The sequence below is a fragment of the Ovis canadensis genome, chromosome 8, assembly GCF_042477335.2.
Source record: "Ovis canadensis isolate MfBH-ARS-UI-01 breed Bighorn chromosome 8, ARS-UI_OviCan_v2, whole genome shotgun sequence".
In the NCBI taxonomy this organism is placed as follows: Eukaryota; Metazoa; Chordata; class Mammalia; order Artiodactyla; family Bovidae; genus Ovis; species Ovis canadensis.
In genome coordinates this window covers 26,020,047-26,041,598 of record NC_091252.1, presented here as the reverse complement: position 1 = coordinate 26,041,598, position 21,552 = coordinate 26,020,047, and the positions used below count along the sequence as shown (strand labels likewise).

The following is a 21,552-nucleotide window of genomic DNA, read 5'->3' as shown; positions in this document are numbered from 1 at the left end:
CATCCATATACTACAAGGAAGTGTGTTTTATTTTTTTTTTTAAAGGTTTGTGTCTATATGTATTAACTGACGATGAGGATGGTTTGCTTGAAAGAAGATTAAATTGAGGCTTCTATGAGTCAAGCTTTCTACAATTTTAACAACAGATTTAGTTTTGTACAATTGTCTAGAACTAGACTATCAGATATTCTACTTTTTAATTTAAGGCAGGAATCTTGGTTAAAATGCGATTTGTGGGCAACATTAAAAATACTAGTAGGCACAAATACTTCTGATAATATGGCAGACAACAACAACGACTATGAAAGCGCATCTTTTGTTGCAGTGCTGGACTCAGAGGACATAAGGAAAATCTCCAAACAGAATCCCTCCTCCTGCCCCAGAAACAGGGGAGAAATCTTGCTGATACATGAAGGGTGAGGTCATCCTGAGGACAAGTGATGACCTTAAAATTGGAACTCAAAAACTAAGTGTGCAAGGAGCAAAGTGGGAGTGCAGGGCCTAAGATTCGTTTCTATGCCAGGGATGGTAGGATGAAAATATAACTGACCTAGGGGGTTTTGAGAAGATAACAGCAATACAGTATTTAAATTTCCTCCAAATCCCACCATAAGAACAGACAGCAAAAACCACAGGCAATATTTACTACAAAATGCAATGAACCCTACAATACTTATGGATGGGGACAATCAGACAGTCAAAAACCCTCAGAGATCAGTGTTTTCAGAAAAGAAAGTGTAAGGAAATAATGGGGATTCTGAGAAACCTGAAAATAAGGACCCCTCCTACAGCCAACAGGTATTTTCTGAAAAGTGAGAGAGAATAATTTTTGATCATCAGCTGAAACTAAGAGGGACTTTGCCCAGTGTTCAGCAGACGAGCATAAATGGTTCACCATGAGTCTGAGTGCTCCTGCCATCAGCTACTCTATGACCCTGAGAAACTGACAAGCTAGTGCTGACCCCCAAGACGAGACACCTCAGGTGGGAAGAAATTGCTAGGAGTGGAATAAACTGGAGCAGGACAGGGACAATGGAGACAAAGAAAGATAAAGTCAGACAGAAATGAGGGAAAGAAAAACAATGTGATTTCATGAAGTCTCAAACACAGAAAACACCATCACGAGTGAGAGTCCAAAGAAGCAGCAAACGACAAAGTTATATCACAAAGTACTTCATATTCAAAATTTAATATATTATGAATGTCTTAAAAAATAAAATGTAAATTTATGAATAAGAACAAGCAACAGGTGATTGTGAAAATAACAAGTAAGATTTTAAAATAACTATTATGAGAAAAATATAAATTATAGGGTTCAAGAAATAACTAGTGAATATATGTTGAAGCGAGGTGAAGTTGCTCAGTCGTGTCCAACTCTTTGCAACCCCATAGACTGTTGCCTAACAGGGTCCTCCGTCCATGGGATTTTCCAGGCAAGAGTACTGGAGTGGGTTGTTAGAAGGGATCAAATTATACTACATATGGCATAGAGACGTAAGATGAAAAACTTAAAAGAGGTGTTGAAAGAGAAGAAATAATATACATAACCAACACGTTCCTAATCAGCAGAAAAAAATGAAGACACATGTTTGAAGAATAAAGGCTATTAATCCCTCAAATTGGTAAAAGAAAGAAAATGTATACTGGAAGCATTCCACAATAAACATAAGCTTATTCCAATAAACTTGACTGAGACTGCAGCAGATAAAATGCAAAGATAAAATATTTAAAGAATCCAGAAAGAAAAGATAGATCATATAAGAAGAAATGACAATTCAACTGATAACAGAATTCTCCCACCTCAGTGGAAGAAGAAAAACCAAGACAGTGGAATAATACACTGAAAATGTTCAAAGAGTGATAACTGGTGACCTAGATATGTGCCTAGCAGAATGCTCTCAGGAATGAGGATTACTTAAAGACATTGTCAGAGAAATAAAAAGAGTATATTTTCCACCAATAGGTTTTGCTCAAGGCACTTCTAAAGAAGATGCTCTTGAAAGAAGCAGGACGGCAAAAGAAATTCAGAGATGCAAATGAAATGGTAAATAGTAACATTGGTAAACATATGGGTAAAGAGAGACACATACTGATTGAAAAGATAATACTAACAAAATCTGACATTCATATAGTTTAAAGGTTAGAACTAAAAATACTGAACAAAATTAGCATGTAAATCAGGATTAGAAATTCTAGGGAAACATCTACTTCTGCCTCATTGACTACGCTAAAGCTTTTGACTGTGTGGATCACAATAAACTGCAGAAAATTCTTAAAGAGATGGGAATACCAACCACCTTGCCTGTCTCTTGCAAAACCTGTATGCAGGTTAAGAAGCAACAGTTAGAATCTTAAACAACTAACTGGTTCCAAACTGGGAAAGGAGTATGACAAGGCTGTATATTGTCACTCTGCTTATTTAACTTAATGCCAGGCTGGATGAATCACAACAGGAATCAAGATTGCTGGGAGAAATATCAACAACCTCAGGTATGTACAGGATATCACTCCAATGGCAGAAAGTGGAGAGTCACTAAAGAGCTTCCAAATGAGGATGAAAGAGGAGAGTGAAAAAGCTGGCTCAAAACTCAACATCCAGAAAACTAAGATCATGGCATCTGGTCCCATCACTTCATTGCAAACAGAAGGGGAAAAAGTGGAAGCAGTGACAGATTTTATTTTCTTGGGCTCCAAAATCACTGTGGATGGTGACTGCAGCCATGAAATTAGAAGATGTTTGCTCCTTGGACATAAAGTTATGACAAACTTAGATAGCATATTAAAAAGCATAGACGTCACTTGGGCAACAAAGTTCAGTCTCGTCAAAAGTATGGTTTTTCTAGAAGTCACGTATGGTAAGAGTTGGACCAAAAATAAAGCTGCGCACAGAAAACCTGATGTCTTTGAATTACGGTACTGGAGAAGACTCTTGAGAGTCTCTTGGACAGCAAGGAGTTCAAACCAGTTAATCCTAAAGGAAATCAACCCTGAAGATCCATTGGAAGGACTGATGCTGAAGCTGAAGCTCAAACACTTTGGCCACCTGATGCAAAGAGCGACTCACTGGAAAAGACCTTGATGCTGGGAAAGATTGAAAGCAAAAGGAGAAGAGGACAGCAGAAAATGAGATGGTTAGATAGCGTCATCAACTCAATGGACATGAATCTGAACACACCTTCCAGGAGACAGCGAAGGATATCCTGGAGTGCTCTGGCCATGGCATCGCAGAGTCAGACACAACTTGCAGAATGAGCACAGTTTAATGTATATAGAATTTTGCTTCTAACCATTAGAAAATGAATATTATTCTCAATGATACAGGGAAATTTACTAAAACAGATAATGTATTATTTCATAAGATAAGAGCTCAACACATTCCAAAGAGTAGACCACTTTCTCTGATTACTACACAATTAAGTTAGAAGTTGATTAAAAGAGGATAATCTTTATAATTCCCATAGGCTTGAAAATGTTTAAGTATTTAAAATTCTAAAACTTCTATGAAATATACTAATGTAAACAATTACAATGGAATTAAGAAATACTTTAAAATGAATGATAATGAAAATACTACATATAAAGAAGCTTGGGAGAGGCTGTCGAAGTAGTACTTAAAGGAAAATATATTACTTGCAATATATGTAGAAAGGGTAAAGAGTAATAAAATAAACATACATAATAAGATGTTTAAAAAGGAACACAAAAATCTTAAATCAGAATCAAAGCAAATATCCATCAATAGTAGAATAGATTAAAATGCATTTATTCACAAAGTGCTATATTATACAGCAGTGAAAATGAAATATAACTACACAAAACAAGGATTTGAGAAGCATAGCATTAAGTAAAAAAAAAAAAAGAATATATCTTACAATGTAAGATAAAATTAGAAAGGAAAGTGATAAAATTAGAAAAAAAATTAAGAGAATTAAAAAAAAAATCAGTGTATTAGTTACTTCTACCAGGAATCAAGAGATAGGATGGAGAGAGTTCAGAGGTAAAGTCACATCATAGTACCTAGTTTTTAAATATACACTTACATGTTATTTTGTTTATGTAAGATATCAAATAATAAAATTCTTTTAAATAATATGAGCTTGTGGAGAAGAAAAGTAAATTAAAATTTTAACATTAATTTGCATGCAAAGATGAATTATAGAAAAGGATAATCATCTCTCTTGTTAAATCTTCATTTCCTGAGGAATTAATTTAGAAATGGGACAGTCTCTTTTCCTCTTTCTGTTTTTAAGTATTTAATCAGTCCCACTGGTTTCAACAATGAATAAGGTAATTATAAAATAATTATTTAAATCAATGGAGATACTCTTTTTAAAAAATGGTCAAAGAATTTTAATAGACCACAGAGCGATTTAAGAGTCATTTACAGTGTCTGCAATTTAGGTTTAGTTTGGGGGCAATATTTTGGTCAACATTAGGCAAATGAATTCAAGATACAACTGGCATTAATGACACCATTCAAACTTACTCTGTAAAAGTAAGCAAACAATGTTTCAAGACATTTTCTGTAACTGCATCGAATCAGATTATTAAGCTTTCTGTGCAGCACTAGAAATGTGACTGGCATATGTTGTGTAATAACAAAATTGATTCACTTCTTTGAAAGTTAAAGTGTTGATATGCCACCATTAGTTAATGGCATACTATTAATATTTTTATTAGCAAATCAATTAGTCTGAGATAACATAAATAATTTGATTTAGTCATGAATTAACTCTTATAGGACTTTAGGTTGTATCTGATCTCTTTAGAAAAGATCATTATTTTAATTGTTTATAAAAGGGAATTACATATAATATTAACATAAACCAAAGCATACTCTGTGTTTAAAGGTTTAAGAGAATTAGTTCCTTTTGCCACTATAGTAACACTTTATAGTTCACTGACTCATTAACAGTTTCATGATTGTCTGAATTCATGATTGTCTGACAAAGTCAAACTTTCTTTCAAATAGCAGTAACATGTTTATTAGGAAATTCTGGCTTTCTGAAATTCTTGAAAATTTTCAATCCAGGGATATATAATCAATAAAAACAGTTTATGCTTTTATTAATGACAAATGTGTAATTCAGTTATATGTAATTATCATCTTACAAAAGAAGGGCTTAACCTAAGATATATCAAACATGTAAATGAGGAAAAAGACTATTAGCCTTTACATCCATAGAAACTTTAATTTTATCTGTGCTTATTTAAATTTTCAGACACAATCACAAAGTAGCTGAATTTGATATCTAAAAGTATCCACTATATGTTAATATTGATGCAAATTACTTATTAGTTTACCAAATTTATACACAAAAAAATGCAGAACCAAAAGATGAATGAACATTTTAAAAGTCAGAAAGCATTAGAAAGCAAATTACAAATGAAAGCAACAAAGGAAGTTATATAAAAAATGAAACTCCTGGCTAGTCCTCTGCTGGGTTTGCTTAAGTTTTATTAAAAAAATAGTTAACTTCTGTAAAACATTAATATTTATCAGTATTTTATGAAAAAGTTAAATTAATTATTTTAATGCAAATATTTGATCTCAGAGACTTTACAGTCATTCAAACCTGTCTACACATATAATTTTGGTGAGGTGCTAACAGTAATATCCTCACTACTTATGATCAGAGAAAAATGTTACAGAAAAAGGTGTTAAAGTTAAATTTCTACATAGAATAATTTTAAGAAGAGTTCTTAATACATCACTTCTTTTAAAGTACTCATTTTGACCAAGCCAACTTAGCTTTCAGTTCAGTTTAGTTTAGTCGATCAGTCGGGTCCGACTCTTTGAGACCCCATGAATTGCAGCAAGCCAGGCCTCCCTGTCCATCACCAACTCCCGGAGTACACTCAGACTCACGTCCATCGAGTCAGTGATGCCATCCAGCCATCTCATCCTCTGCCATCCCCTTCTCCTTCTGCCCCCAATCCCTCCCAGCATCAGAGTCTTTTCCAATGAGTCAACTCTTCGCATTAGGTGGCCAAAGTACTGGAGTTTCAGCTTCAGCATCATTCCCTCCAAAGAAATCCCAGGGCTGATCTTTAGGATGGACTGCTTGGATCTCCTTGCAGTCCAAGGGACTCTCAAGAGTCTTCTCCAACACCACAGTTCAAAAGCATCAGTTCTTCAGTGCTCAATTTTCTTCATAGTTCAACTCTCTAATCCATACATGACTACTGGAAAAACCATAGCTTTGACTAGATGGACCTTTGTTGGCAAAGTAATGTCTCTGCTTTTGAATATGCTATCTTGGTTGGTCATAACTTTCCTTCCAAGGAGCAAGCGTCTTTTAATTTTATGGCTGCAGTCACCATCTGCAGTGATTTTGGAGCCCCCCAAAATAAAGTCTGACACTTTTTCCACTGTTTCCCCATCTATTTCCTTTCCTTAATTATAAATATAATATAAATATACTGTCAGTGTCTCAGCTATGTCAAGAACCTTGATACTCTTCTAGGTGCAAGACTTCCCTTGGCCCATTTGTTTTTTAAAGACTATAGTTCCTCATTCCCTTGCTTTTGTTTCATGTTTTGCCTACAGGCAAATTCTTGGGAATGATGTTTCACATAATTTTTTTGTACACAATTTTTTCTCAAGGAAAAAGTTTTCCAAAGCCTTAAAATATTAATATCAGCAAGAAATAATTACACTCTAAAATTCAAGAATGTGAATATTTGTTTTGCTTTTAATTTTTAAGTATCAGTAATTATATCTTAAATATAGTACACTTTCATGCCTCTTGATGTCTTCCTCAAAACTCTGTGGAAAGGTAATTTCATTATATATTTACCATACATACAAAGTAAAAAATTCAGAATGAAAATTAAATGACTATTCAGAAATTAGAAATCTATATCCTTTGAAAAAGTAAACCCACAGAACAAACATCAATTAAACCATAATAGTCTGTGAATCATGGAAATTTTGATTTTCCAATGTTACTTTCACTGATGTAATAAAGAAATACTATTATATTGCCAATTATTTTATATTCCTAAAACAAACCCTCAGGTAGCTGAGAATCTAATCCACAGGGATGATTTCAAGAATCTCAATCAGAGTAAGCCACGAGATTTCAGAAAGAGATACTGCTTCTCTCTTTTACATCAATCTTTTCCCACATATTAACAGTCTCCCCCATTCCCAAAAATAAAAATCTGGGAATGAATAATGGTCTGTGTGCATCCAACACCAAAGCAGAAAAAAATGATATAGCAGAGGTGGAAGACCTGGTTCTGTTCAGAAGACAAGAGATACAGGCCCTAGTGGTGGAGAGAATGGTTAGAAGGGAGCAATGGGCACAAAGGAACTATTTCAACTCCCTTTAGTTAAAGACAGATAGCTAAAAAATAAATTAGAAGTCTGACAAAAGAAAAATTACTTAATGTTGAAAAGAGAGTCCAGGAAAAGAACAGTGGTTCTTTAGTTTAAATTATCTTTAGTATGTTCTACTTGATACGTATCTGAGGCAGCGTTTGATAATTACCTCTAAAAAGGCATGATGAAAAGTATGTGCTATAAAAACATAATTTTCATATACACACAAAACAAGTTTATTAAAATGTATTATTTCATGATGTCTTGGACACTTATATCTTATTATCCACCAGATCAATATATTTTCTTCCTTGCACATTTCTCTTTTCAGTTACTAATCATATTCTTACTACGTCTATTAGCGCTATTCTCACGAGGTTAGACTTTCCAACAATTCCTCCACATTTCACTGCTTTACACAAAAGAAACCATAGCCCTCTGTGGCAAAAAGTCTAGAGTTCCTTGACGGGCAGGTTCTCTACCTCATAGTCTCAACCTATCTGTTCTTACATCTCACTGCTTTCTAAAACAAGCCAAATAAATGCTGGAGAGGGTGTGGAGAAAAGGGAACCCTCCTACACTGTTGGTGGGAATGCAAACTAGTACAGCCACTATGGAGAACAGTGTGGAGATTCCTTAAAAAATTGCAAATAGAACTACCTTATGACCCAGCAATCCCACTTCTGGGCATACACACCGAGGAAACCAGAATTGAAAGAGACACATGTACCCCAATGTTCATTGCAGCACTGTTTATAATAGCCAGGACATGGAAACAACCTAGATGTCCATCAGCAGATGAATGGATAAGAAAGCTGTGGTACATATACACAATGGAGTATTACTCAGCCGTTAAAAAGAATTCATTTGAATCAGTTCTGATGAGATGGATGAAACTGGAGCCGATTATACAGAGTGAAGTAAGCCAGAAAGAAAAACACCAATACAGTATACTAACACATATATATGGAATTTAGGAAGATGGCAATGACGACCCTGTATGCAAGACAGGGAAAGAGACACAGATGTGTATAACGGACTTTTGGACTCAGAGGGAGAGGGAGAGGGTGGGATGATTTGGGAGAATGACATTCTAACATGTATACTATCATGTGAATTGAATCGCCAGTCTATGTCTGACGCAGGATGCAGCATGCTTGGGGCTGGTGCATGGGGATGACCCAGAAAGATTTTCTGGGGAGGGAGGTGGGAGGGGGGTTCATGTTTGGGAATGCATGTAAGAATTAAAGATTTTAAAATTTAAAAAATAAAAAACTAAAAATTTAAAAAAAAAAAAAATAAAAAAAATAAAACAAGCCAAAGCAATTTTAAGAAAGAAAAACTGAACTGGAGGAATTAGGCTCCCTGACTTCAGATTATACTGCAAAGCTAGAGTAATCAAAACAGCATATCACTGGCACAAAAACAGAAATTGACATCAATGGAACGGGATAAAAAGCCCAGAAATAACCCCCCACATATATGGTCAATTAACCTTTGACAAAGGGAGCAAGAATACACAATGAAGAAAAGACAGTCTCTTCAATAAATGATGCTGGAAAAACTGAACAGCTACATGTTAAAGAATGAAATTAGAACATCCTCTAACATCATGCACAAAAATAAACTCCAAATGGACTGAAGACCTAAATTTAAGATTAGATACTATAAAACTCCTAGAGGAAAATATAGGCAGAACCCTTTTTGATATAAACTGTATCTGTATCTTTTTGAATAATTTTCCTAGAGCAATGGAAATAAAACCAAAAATAAACAAATGGAACCTAATTACACTTAAAGGCTTTTGCACAACAAAGAAAATTATAAACAAGACAAAAAGACAATCTACAGAATGGGAGAAAATATTTGCAAATGATGCAACTAACAAGGGATTAATCTCCAAAGTATACAAACAGCTCACAGATAAATTTTTGATTGGCAACTTCTGATGTGCTAAGTCTAGTTAGTATCAGAATTGAATTGAATTGTAGGACAGCTGGTGTCACAGAGAAATGCTTGGTATGAAAACAATCTTACTTGCCTCGTGTCGGAAGTGTTAGGAGTGTGGTAGCGTGAGAGTAAAGGAGAAATACACAGGAGAAGTGAGTTTTTCTTTATACCTTCTTTTGCCAATTATCCACCATGAACTTCCAGATGTTCAAGCTGGTTTTAGAAAAGGCAGAGGAACCAGAGATCAAATTGCCAACATCCACTGGATCATCGAAAAAGCAAGAGAGTTCCAGAAAAACATCTATTTCTGCTTTATTGACTATGCCAAAGCCTTTGACTGTCTGGATCACAATCAACTGTGGAAAATTCTGAAAGAGACGCGAATACTAGACCACCTGACCTGCCTCTTGAGAAACCTACATGCAAGTTAGGAAGCAACAGTTAGAACTCTACATGGAAAAACAGACTGGTTCCAAATAGGAAAAGGAATGTGTCAAGGCTGTATTGTCACCCTGCTTATTTAACTTCAATGCAGAATACATCATGAGAAATGCTGGGCTGGAGGAAGCACAAGCTGGAATCAAGATTACCGGGAGAAATATCAATAACCTCAGATATGCAGATGACACCACCCTTATGGCAGAAAGTGAAGAGGAACTCAAAAACCTCTTGATGAAAGTGAAAGAGGAGAGTGAAAAAGTTGGCTTAAAGCTCAACATTCAGAAAACGAAGATCATGGCATCTGGTCCCATCACTTCATGGGAAATAGATGGGGAAACAGTGGAAACAGTGTCAGACCATATTTTTCTGGGCTCCAAAATCACTGTAGATGGTGATTGCAGCCATGAAATTAAAAGACACTTACTCCTTAGAAGGAAAGTTACGACCAACTTAGATAACATATTCAAAAGCAGAGACATTACTTTGCCAACAAAGGTCCATCTAGTCAAGGCTATGGTTTTTCCAGTGGTCATGTATGGATGTGAGAGTTGGACTGTGAAGAAAGCTGAGTGCCGAAAAATTGATGCTTTTGAACTGTGGTGTTGGAGAAGACTCTTGAGAGTCCCTTGGACTGCAAGGAGATCCAACCGGTCCATTCTAAAGGAGATCAGTCCTTGGTGTTCTTTGGAAGGACTGATGCTAAAGCTGAAACTCCAATACTTTGGACACCTCATGGGAAGAGTTGACTCATTGGAAAAGACCCTGATGCTGGGGGAGGGATTGGGGGCAGGAGGAGAAGAGGACGACAGAGGATGAGATGGCTGGATGTCATCACCAACTTGATGGACGTGAGTTTGGGTGAACTCTGGGAGTTGGTGATGGACAGGGAGGCCTGGTGTGCTGCAATTCATGGGGTCTCAAAGAGTTGGACATGACTGAGCGACTGAACTGAACTGAATTGAACTATTTTTCAAATACAAATTGTAGATTTACTTCCTAAATGAAATCTATCCTGACAACCTTTGGAAATAGGGGAAGCGTGTGGAGTGAGACAGTTTCTGAGGGTTTTCTGAAGATCAAATATTAGCTTTGCCTGTGCATCAGTGAGACGGTGCTGTAACCTTGTAATTATTTTCCTTTCTTTTAAAATTCTGAAGCAAGTCCATATGGAGCTCTATTACTTGCAGTCAAGGAACTTTGAATGAGATATATGGCAAGTACCACCTTTACTGATTGTCTTATATCGTCCTTATTACTCACTAAATATTGAACATAGCAGAAATACTCAATAAATCCTGAGAACTGCTCCGCCCAATGCAGTAGCCACTGACCCCCTGGGCTGTTAGGGAATTGAAATACAGCTAGTGCAAATCAACATGTGCCATAAGTGTAAAATACACCCACAATTTCAGACTCAATAAAAAATTAGATAAACTATCAAAATACTTTTATATAGATGACATTTTGAAAAAATATTTGAAAATAGAATCAGATACAAATATTAAAATTGTTTTCATCTATTTGTTTTTCCCCTTTTAATGTGTCTGTGCTATGCTTAGTTTCTCAGTTGTGCCCAGCTCTTTGCCACCGCATGGACTGTGGCCCGCCAGGCTCCTCTGTTCATGTAGATTCTCCAGGGAAGAATACTGGAGTGGGTTGCCATGCCTTTCTCCAGGGGATCTGCCCAACCCAGGGGTCAAACCTAGGTCTCTTGCATTGCAGGATGTTTCTTTACAATCTGGACCCCCAGTGAAGCCCAAGAATACTGGAGTGGGTAGTCTATCCCATCTCCAGAGGAGCTTCCCAACCCAGGAATCAAACCGGGGTCTCCAGCATTGCAGGTGGATTCTTTACCAGGTGAGCTACCAGGGAAGCCCTTTAATGTATCTACTTGAAAATTTAAAACTACAGATGTGGCTCTAGTGATACTGCCTTAGATAGCACTGATTTAAAATCATTTGTCTTCTTAAATCCGGAAACTTAAGAAGGAAATTTGCTATTTCCCAGAATTTTAAGATTTATAGGAAAATTCATAGTTCTATCATGTTTCATTTGAGCTGCTATCTACACCTATATCTTGGTATTTCACAGAGTATTTTCTGAGACTTTGGTCACTGTATGTTACATATAAGATTAGATCCATTCCTAACTATGTATTCTTTTTCAGACATATAATTAAGTTAATGAACTAGTACAGCCACTATGGAGAACAGTGTGGAGATTCCTTAAAAAATTGCAAATAGAACTACCTTATGACCCAGCAATCCCACTGCTGGGCATACACACCGAGGAAACCAGAATTGAAAGAGACACATGTACCCCAATGTTCATCGCAGCACTGTTTATAATAGCCAGGACATGGAAACAACCTAGATGTCCATCAGCAGATGAATGGATAAGAAAGCTGTGGTACATATACACAATGGAGTATTACTCAGCCGTTAAAAAGAATTCATTTGAATCAGTTCTGATGAGATGGATGAAACTGGAGCCAATTATACAGAGTGAAGCAAGCCAGAAAGAAAAACACCAATACAGTATACTAACACATATATATGGAATTTAGGAAGATGGCAATGATGACCCTGTATGCAAGACAGGAAAAAAGACACAGATGTGTATAATGGACTTTTGGACTCAGAGGGAGAGGGAGAGGGTGGGATGATTTGGGAGAATGGCATTCTAACATGTATACTATTATGTAAGAATTGAATCGCCAGTCTATGTCTGACACAGGATACAGCATGCTTGGGGCTGGTGCATGGGGATGACCCACAGAGATGTTATGGAGAGGGAGGTAGGAGGGGGGTTCATGTTTGGGAACGCATGTAAGAATTAAAGGTTTTAAAATTAAAAAAAAAAAAACTAAAAAAAAAAAAAGAAAAGAAAACAACAGCAAAGCAAGCATTATTGTGCAAGCAGATGTGCTCTATTCCAAATGTTTAGTGACTGAGGGTTGAAGACCAAAGTAGGATTATTTTATTCCATTCAACCTTAATCACTGAAAAGTATGTATTGAATGCAAGTCACTTTAATCTTCAGGCTTAAGAACAATATAAGGTATTTGTTACAAGTTATTTTAATAATGCAGTTTTGCTTTTTAAGTTTCAACATAAATAAGATGAAAAGTCATCAAAATCCTGTCAGGTTTAATATGAAATGACTAAATTTCTGAACACATTAAAAAAATAAATATTTCATGAATTTCAGCTTGAAATTCATACTGTATGCCAAAGAGAATTTATTATCAATACAAGCGAGTACTTACTTGATACTCTTGAGGGTTTTTCTACTAAAAATAAAGAAAACAAGTCTTGTTTAACTCAGGTAAAATACAAAGATATTATACATCAATAGACTGCATAAAAATATCTAGTATCCTTTGACTTTCTTTATTTTTCATGAGTTAGTGCATAAGTGGAGCTCTATAATGTCTGATAACATGGATCTTTGAATATCTTAATTGTTATTATGTGAGACATCAAAAAAGTTATTAATCATTGCAGGTGTCACAACATACTTATGCTTTTAAACACGCTTACTGAAATCATCAGGATCTTTGTTAAATTGTTTTGGTTAAACTATAATTATACCTTAACACCAGTGAAATTACTTTGCATGATATAATTAATCTAAATACTTGCTTTAAACTTTCCAAATTCCACAAAATACATTATTGAGAATTATTTTCCTTTTAGACATGAATAAAAACAAATACATATTAGACTGTAAAATATAAACCTTCAAAAGGAACATGAAAAATCAACTAAATTTTCATATTTATTTGTTTCAATGAGAGATTATAATTCTTCAAATATGTTTTTCCATTAAACCCTATATATTCAGGATGAAGATATAAAGTGAAATGACTGTCTTAAATATAGCAGACTTTCTAACTTTCTGAAACAGAGAGAATGGGTAACATTCATATTCCATTAATGTCTAATTTAAAGGGCTAGGTTTGAAAATATAATTTTTAAGGAATCTGCATAACATGTTTTACTTTAAGACTTGTAGAGTTTCTGATATATCCTAATAATTGCAAAGTTACAAAAGTTAGGTTAATGGAATTCAGAAAAATACTTTAGAAAAGCTAATGTTATAATCTTTCCTTTCTAAATAGCATTGGCTAAAGAGACAGGAATTTAGATGTAACAAACCATTACCTGAGTGAAGGAATGAATAGAATGCGCTTATATTCTCAACTAGTTCTAGGTTAGACTTACGCTTTCAGTTCAGTTGCTCAGAAGTGTCCGACTCTTTGAGACTCCATAAACCGCAGCACGTCAGGCCTCCCTATCCATCACCAACTGCCAGAGTTTACCCAAACTCATGTCCTTGAGTCGGTGATGTCATCCAACCATCTCATCCTCTGTTTTCCCCTTCTCCTCCCGCCCTCAATCTTTCCCAGCATCAGGATCTTTTCAAATGAGCCAGCTCTTCGCTTCAGGTGGCCAAAGTATTGGAGCTTCAGCTTCAACATCAGTCCTTCCAATGAACACCCAGGACTGATCTCCTTTAGGATGGACTGGTTGGATCTCCTTGCAGTCCAAGGGACTCTCAAGAGTCTTCTCCAACACCACAGTTCAAAAGCATCAGTTCTTCAGTGCTCAGCTTTCTTTATAGTCCAACTCTCACATCTATACATGACTACTGCAAAAACCATAGCCTTGACTAGATGGATCTTGTTGGCAAAATAATGTCTCTGCTTTTTAATATGCTGTCTAGTCTAGGTTGATCGTAACTTTCCATCCAAGCAGTAAGCATCTTTTAATTTCATGGCTGCAATCACCATCTGCAGTGATTTTGGAGCCCCCCAAAATAAAGTCTGACACTGCTTCCACTGTTTCCCTTTCTCTTTGCCACGAAGTAATGGGACCGGATACCATGGTCTCAGTTTTCTGAATATTGAGCTTTAGGCCAACTTTTTCACTCTCCTCTTTCACTTTCATCAATAGGCTTTTTAGTTCTTCACTTTCTGCCATAAGGGTGGTGTCATCTGCATATCTGAGGTTATTGATATTTCTCCTGGCAATCTTGATTCCAGCTTGTGCTTCTTCCAGCCCAGCGTTTCTCATGATGTACTCTGCATTGAAGTTAAATAAGCAGGGTGACAATATACAGCCTTGACATACACCTTTTCCTATTTGGAACCAGTCTGTTGTTCCATGTGCAGTTTTAACTGTTGCTTTCTGACCTGTATACAGGTTTCTCAAGAGGTAGGTCAGGTGGTCTGGTATTCCCATCTCTTTCAGAATTTTCCACAGTTTATTGTGATCCACACAGTCAAAGGCTTTGGCATAGTCAATAAAGCAGAAATAGATGTTTTTCTGGAACTCTTGGTTTTTCGATGATCCAGTGGATGTTGCCAATTTGATCTCTGGTTCCTCTGCCTTTTCTAAAACCAGCTTGAAAATCTGGAAGTTCACGGTTCATGCATTGCTAAAGCCTGGCCTGGAGAATTTTGAGCATTACTTTACTAGCATGTGAGATGAGTGCAATTGTGCAGTAGTTTGAGCATTCTTTGGCATTGCCTTTTTTTGGGATTGGAATGAAAACGGACCTTTTCCAGTCCTGTGGCCACTGCTGAGTTTTCCAAATTTGCTGGCATATTGAGTGCAGCCCTTTCACAGCATCATCTTTCAGGATTTGAAACAGCTCAACTGGAATTCCATCACCTCCACTAGCTTTGTTCGTAGTGATGCTTTCTAAGGCCCACTTGACTTCACATTCCAGGATGTCTGGCTCTAGGTGAGTGATCACACCATAGTGATTATCTGGGTCATGAAGATCTTTTTTGTACAGTTCTTCTGTGTATTCTTGCCATTTCTTCTTAATATCTTCGCTTCTGTTAGGTCCCTACCATTTCTGTCATTTATTGAGCCCATCTTTACATGAAATGTTCCCTTGGTATTTCTAATTTTCTTGAAGAGATCTCTAGTCTTTCCCATTCTATTGTTTTCCCCTATTTCTTTGCATTGATCACAAAGCAAGGCTTTCTTATCTCTCCTTGCTATTCTTTGGAACTCTGCATTCAAATGGGTATATCTTTATCATGGTAATTCAAGTCTATGCCCCGACCAGTAATGCTAAAGAAGCTGAAGTTGAACTTTACTATGAAGACCTCCAAGACCTTTAGAACTAACACCCAAAAAAGATGTCCTTTGCATTATAGGGGACTGGAATGCAAAAGTAGGAAGTCAAGAAACACCTGGAGTGTTTGGCCTTGGAGTACAGAATGAAGCAGGGAAAGGCTAATAGACTTTTGCCAAGAGAATGTTCTGGTCATGACAATCACCCTTTTCTAACAACACAAGAGAAGACTCTACATATGGACATCACCAGATAGTCAACACCGAAATCAGATTGATTATATTCTTTGCAGCCAAAGATGGAGAAGCTCTATACAGTCAGCAAAAACAAGACCGGGAGCTGACTGTGGCTCAGATCATGAACTCCTATTGCCCAATTCAACTTAAATTGAAGAAAGTGGGAAAAACCACTAGACCATTCAGGTATGACCTAAATCAAATCCCTTATTTTTTTCACATGTAATAATTTTTTTCCTGCCATTTATTCATAATATGAAGGTCTTAGAAACAGACTCACAGAATACAGTAAGAAAGGAGCATCCATCCAGTGTCCAAATCCCTAGAATCATTTGGACAGCCGCCCTCTAGTCAGCACTAATAGACCACTTCCTTGGGGATAAAGTCAGGTGCCTTTTGTCTTTGAAAATGGAACTGTAGCTGGACAGGCTCCTTTGTCCCTGGGGGTTCTCCAGGCAAGAGTATAGGAGTGGGTTGCCATGCCCTCCTCCAGGGGACTTTCCCAACTCAGGGATTAAACACAGGTTTCCCATACTGCAGGCAGATTCTTTACTGTCTGAGCCACCAGGGAAGCACATTTTATCCTTGGCCTGCTCTTATTGGTAGAAAGCTTTTCCTTATATTCGCCTACCACAGAGTGGTAGGATATTAAAATGTGATTGAATGGGCTTAAGTCTTTGACACCACACCCACTTGGAGCCAACTCCTGTCTCTATCAGGTAAACACTCCTAGAGGTTAGACTTCCTTCACCTAACATTAACTCAACTTTAAACTGTGAACAATCAGATTGTTCTATACTAAGATGGAAATTGAATTAATAGGAAATAATAGGAAAGGCTATAGCTGTGTGTTTTCAAAGTAATACATTACTTTTCATTCTTCTGGCTAAGTATCTTAAAAGATATAATGTTTTTGGAGAAATTTCCAATATAAAAGTTGCGTTCTTATATCATTTTACAAATCTGATTTGCTCTGTTACTCTAAATGTTACACCTTAATATTACTAAAAATTGTGTCTAAATATGTCCCACCATTTCAGGTATACACATTACAGTAAGCAGCAACAGGGACCAGTGAAAAACGATTCCTCCTGCTCCATACTCCCAGTATACACACAGACTAGAGATCTATATTTACTCTGAATGAAAATTCTTGTTTAATTATGGCATGTTTACTTAGCATTTACAAATCTAAAGTATTTATGTTTTGTTACATTTTGAATTAATTAGAGTCATCTAAAATTTTATGACCCAGACTAAGTAATTCAGTTATACTCTTACAGTTTTATGATGATATCACCAAAATAGGTCACTCTCATTTTGGGTGAAGAACACCTGCCTGTCATGTGCATGCTAGCTTCTGCCCTCTACTATCTACTTTGTATCTATGTTGAATTAATTTCAAAGATCGACTTATAAATAATAAAACTATATTCATGACAGTAGTTATATTTGATGTAGTTGCAGATAAACGGACTATTGGCTCCTCCTCTTTTTACTACTCTATCATCGTTGAATGTAGTCATGCTGGGAAAGTCTTCTTGCAATAATAAATTTTTCCTTCTGATAGGTACTGGGATATCTAATAATAAATTTTCCCTTCTGATAGGCACTGGGATATCTAATGAATGTTTATGTTATTAATAGTTTCTGTTTCTTCACATTACCTACTTTTCCACTGAAATGTAAGCATTCTGTTTGATTTCCTACCTGTCCACTTCCCCTGCTGTTAGAATTGTATAAACAGCTAGACTTTCTTGCTTTAGAAAATCTAGTGTTAATATTAAGCACCAACATCATTCAGGCATCTCCACACACATCAACACAGCATTTGAGGATTTACAAAGGTCAAGATTACCTTTTGTCACATTGTGTAATTGAAGACTTTCTTTTCTTGTTGGCACTGTATAAAAAAGAAAATGTAAATTAAAATATGAACTTTTAGAGCAAATCTTCATAAAACAATTTGGCTCACTTCAACTCTAAGCTTTAGCAACATGAGAATAATTTAAATGTTGTGAATATTTTCTCAAGGTGTTTTAAAAGTTTTCTCTTCTGCTAATGCCTGAGAAAAATAAATGTTAGCTGAAGAGATTGTTGTATCTGCATAAACAGAGATATGACATGAACTCAGTGATTACAGGGTATATAAATGAATCTGAGTCCACGGCCAATGGGTAATGTTGATTAATTGAATTTAGGTATAAACCAGAAAAGTGTCTTCTTTTGTTATTAACAATCTTTTCGGTATGTCTAAGAATGCTTTCCTCCTGACTCGACAGAATATTTCTCTGATGATTAAGGCCTTTGTAAGGTTTTTAGATGACTAAACATGGAAATCAGTGGTTATTGTATTATATTATGTAGTTTCCTAAATAAATAAAGCTAAAGTTAAGATAAAAAAGCAGCATCGCAATGCAGCTTCTAACCAGTTTCTCACCAAAGACCCAACACATGACTGCACACTGTAGGTGTGGCCTGCCGTCCATTGCTCCTTTGACACCGTCATAATCACATGCTCTCATTATTTACCACTTTTCTTCTTTTAACCAGGCCAGCAATCATAGTGTACGTAAAGAAAAGTTTTCTTTAAAATTGAAATAAATAAATTTTGACTCAAAATATTTTGACTCCAGGAACTTTTAAACTTTTAAAAATTACCTTTTTCTTCTTTAAGATGTCTCATTTCTGCTTTTTCTATAGAAATAAAATGACAGAGTCATATACATATTTATTCAAAATATTTTGACTTCAGGAACTTTTAAGCTTTTAAAAATTACCTTTTTCTTCTTTAAGATGTCTCATTTCTGCTTTTTCTATAGAGATAAAATGACAGAGTCATATACATATTTATTCAAAATATTTTGACTTCAGGAACTTTTAAGCTTTTAAAAATTACCTTTTTCTTCTTTAAGATGTCTCATTTGTGCTTTTTCTATAGACATAAAATGAAAGAGTCATATACATATTTATTCAAAATATTTTGACTTCAGGAACTTTTAAGCTTTTAAAAATTACCTTTTTCTTCTTTAAGATGTCTCATTTGTGCTTTTTCTATAGACATAAAATGAAAGAGTCATATACATATTTATTCAAAATATTCTGACTTCAGGAACTTTTGAACTTTTAAAAATTACCTTTTTCTTCTTTAAGATGTCTCATTTGTGCTTTTTCTATAGACATAAAATGGTAGAGTCATATACATATTTATTCATAGGTCTTTCTAAGTTTGAAATTACATATTTTGCAGTCAATATTTACAATTCAGGAGTTATATGAAAAGAACTCTATGGTGTTAATATAGCAATAATGGAGTTTGCTTTAAGATCTCAGTTCCTGTTCCCTTTAGATATCTAGTAATAATGCAATACTACACTCCTCACATGAATAACACTCTAAATAGCTTCGATTCTGATATACGCTTTAAAACCAATGTCCATATTTTCATGAATTGCTTTTTTAAGTGATATAATTTGCATAGTTACATATTTTTGATTCCTGTGCTTTTATCACTAATTTGATATACATGCCTTAAAATGTATTTACCTTTACTTTCCTTTTCAGGTTTTTCAATTTTCTTTTTTGCTAGGGGGGGAAAAATAACAATAAACCATTGGCTTAAAAACATAATTTTCTTACTCAGTTTTGGAGTAAATATTTGTAGATGAAACTTAATCCCGTAAGTGAAAGAGGGTCAAAGTCCTACTTTTAAAGATGTGAAGATAAAGTCTCCCTACTTTGTGTAAGAACATGTACATTTCTGTTATCCTTGGTTATTTGGTTTTATAAAGCACAACCCCCTCCTTTTGTTTCCTGTTTGTTTTTTTTTTGTTTTTTGTACATGCTTTAGAGTAAAGCTAGAGTAAGCCATGCATTTATTAATAAGTTTAAATTAGCAACAGAAAAAAAATTCACATTTTCTGTTGTTACCTTTCGGAAATGAAAATTTGATTAGTGCTATGAATACTCAATAAATTAACTGTTGAGTAAAAACAATGTAAGAGTCACAATATATCTCTGAGAAAAATGTAGACACATCCTTTTTAAACCAGAGTTTTGACTGACTGATGCTTTTCTTTAACTATATTTATCAGACAAGAGTAAGAAGGACACCAATATTTAATGAGTAACAACCAAGCATGTAGTGGGAGTGTTATATATGTTATTTCATTTCATACTTATTACAAGCCTTTTGGAAAGTCATTATGTCTATTCTATAGATGAGTAAACTGGGAATCTGAGCTGTTAATGGATTTTCCCAAATGTTACACAGCTATATACAGATTCAAATTTAAATAGTATTCCTATAGATCTATGTTGCCTCCTCTGGGTAAGCAAATATTTACCTGATTCTGTTACTTCTGGTGTTTCCTCTTTAGAAAAAAAAAATAGAAAAAAGGAAGAAAAATAAAAGGAAATAATAATTTTCTTTTTCCAGTAGCAGACAACTGAACTTCATCTTTATGTTATTTCGTATTAATTCCAAAAGTAGTGACAATAGACACATACTCAAAATGGCAAAGAGATACGTTGGTAACTAATATTTCTGAAAACACAACTGGTATCTATTCTGGAAATAGAACCCCTATATACATTAATATTAACTAGTCTATCCATACACGGTAGAATGAATCAGTTTGAAGACATTTGGGTAGTTTTCTCAATTACAAATTATAAATCTCCATTACATAAACTTTCACCATGATTTGAACATGCGCCTGCACACATTTATTCATTAACTTTTTATAAAGCAACTTCATGTATAAAAAGGAGTTAGTGCAATGAGTAGGGTTGAGAGATGAGATTTTAAAATATCACAAAAATAATCTCAACTCATAATGACTACAGTCAGAGTAGTGAGACAAAATATAAAAATGTTATTTATTTGTCTTTAACCTACGATAATGCTCCTTCAGGAAATTCAAAGACCAATTATTTTTTTAAAATATGCTTTAAAAAATATATCCATACAAATTCATTCAAATGATAGTATTTTCTATAAAACTGATACATTAAATGATCAGCCTAATATAACTTTTTGAAGTTTAAGGAAAATTCAAATATTTTATAAGAACAAATATATATAATGAATAATGTTTTATAAACAAAACTGCATTTGCAAATAATTATGGTGATATTTCTTATCAGTAATCTAGCTTTGACTTTCAGCCCTTAATTTTTATAATAACGTTCATATTAGTAGCACTTACACAGACTAAATATACTAGATATTTTTGCCAACCCAAAGGCAACATTTAATGTTTAACACTGGCATTGAATCCATTCAGAAGAAAATCATAAATGTATTCACGAGAAATCTATCATAACACTTTTAAGGAACCAGGTTAGTCCTTGGCATTGAAAATCTTTAGACACAACTTTTAGTTACACTCTTGATTGAAATGTAAATATTTACCCCCAGGGTAATGTCAAGGTTGTAGTTTAATAGTATTAAAGATACAATCTCATTTTTATAACATTTCAAACATTTTCATTTTTTCATAC

The 21,552-nt window shown here is 35.0% G+C and overlaps 1 protein-coding gene across 50 annotated transcripts in view; it reads right to left on the bottom strand.

The window, feature by feature from the left end:
- Nucleotides 1-21,552, bottom strand: part of TRDN (triadin) — a 409,007-nt gene that overhangs the window by 12,321 nt on the left and 375,134 nt on the right. For 35 of the 50 annotated variants that reach the window (XM_069599059.1, XM_069599060.1, XM_069599070.1 and 32 more), the window contains 9 exons: nucleotides 20,394-20,420; nucleotides 19,594-19,632; nucleotides 19,185-19,220; nucleotides 19,066-19,101; nucleotides 18,947-18,982; nucleotides 18,828-18,863; nucleotides 18,709-18,744; nucleotides 17,906-17,950; nucleotides 12,987-13,010 (listed from right to left, as the gene is read on the bottom strand). In XM_069599059.1, the coding sequence (XP_069455160.1) occupies nucleotides 12,987-13,010; nucleotides 17,906-17,950; nucleotides 18,709-18,744; nucleotides 18,828-18,863; nucleotides 18,947-18,982; nucleotides 19,066-19,101; nucleotides 19,185-19,220; nucleotides 19,594-19,632; nucleotides 20,394-20,420 (315 nt within the window). The remainder of the gene's footprint in view (nucleotides 1-12,986; nucleotides 13,011-17,905; nucleotides 17,951-18,708; nucleotides 18,745-18,827; nucleotides 18,864-18,946; nucleotides 18,983-19,065; nucleotides 19,102-19,184; nucleotides 19,221-19,593; nucleotides 19,633-20,393; nucleotides 20,421-21,552) is intronic. The other 15 variants (XM_069599094.1, XM_069599102.1, XM_069599105.1 and 12 more) reach the window with 9 other exon arrangements.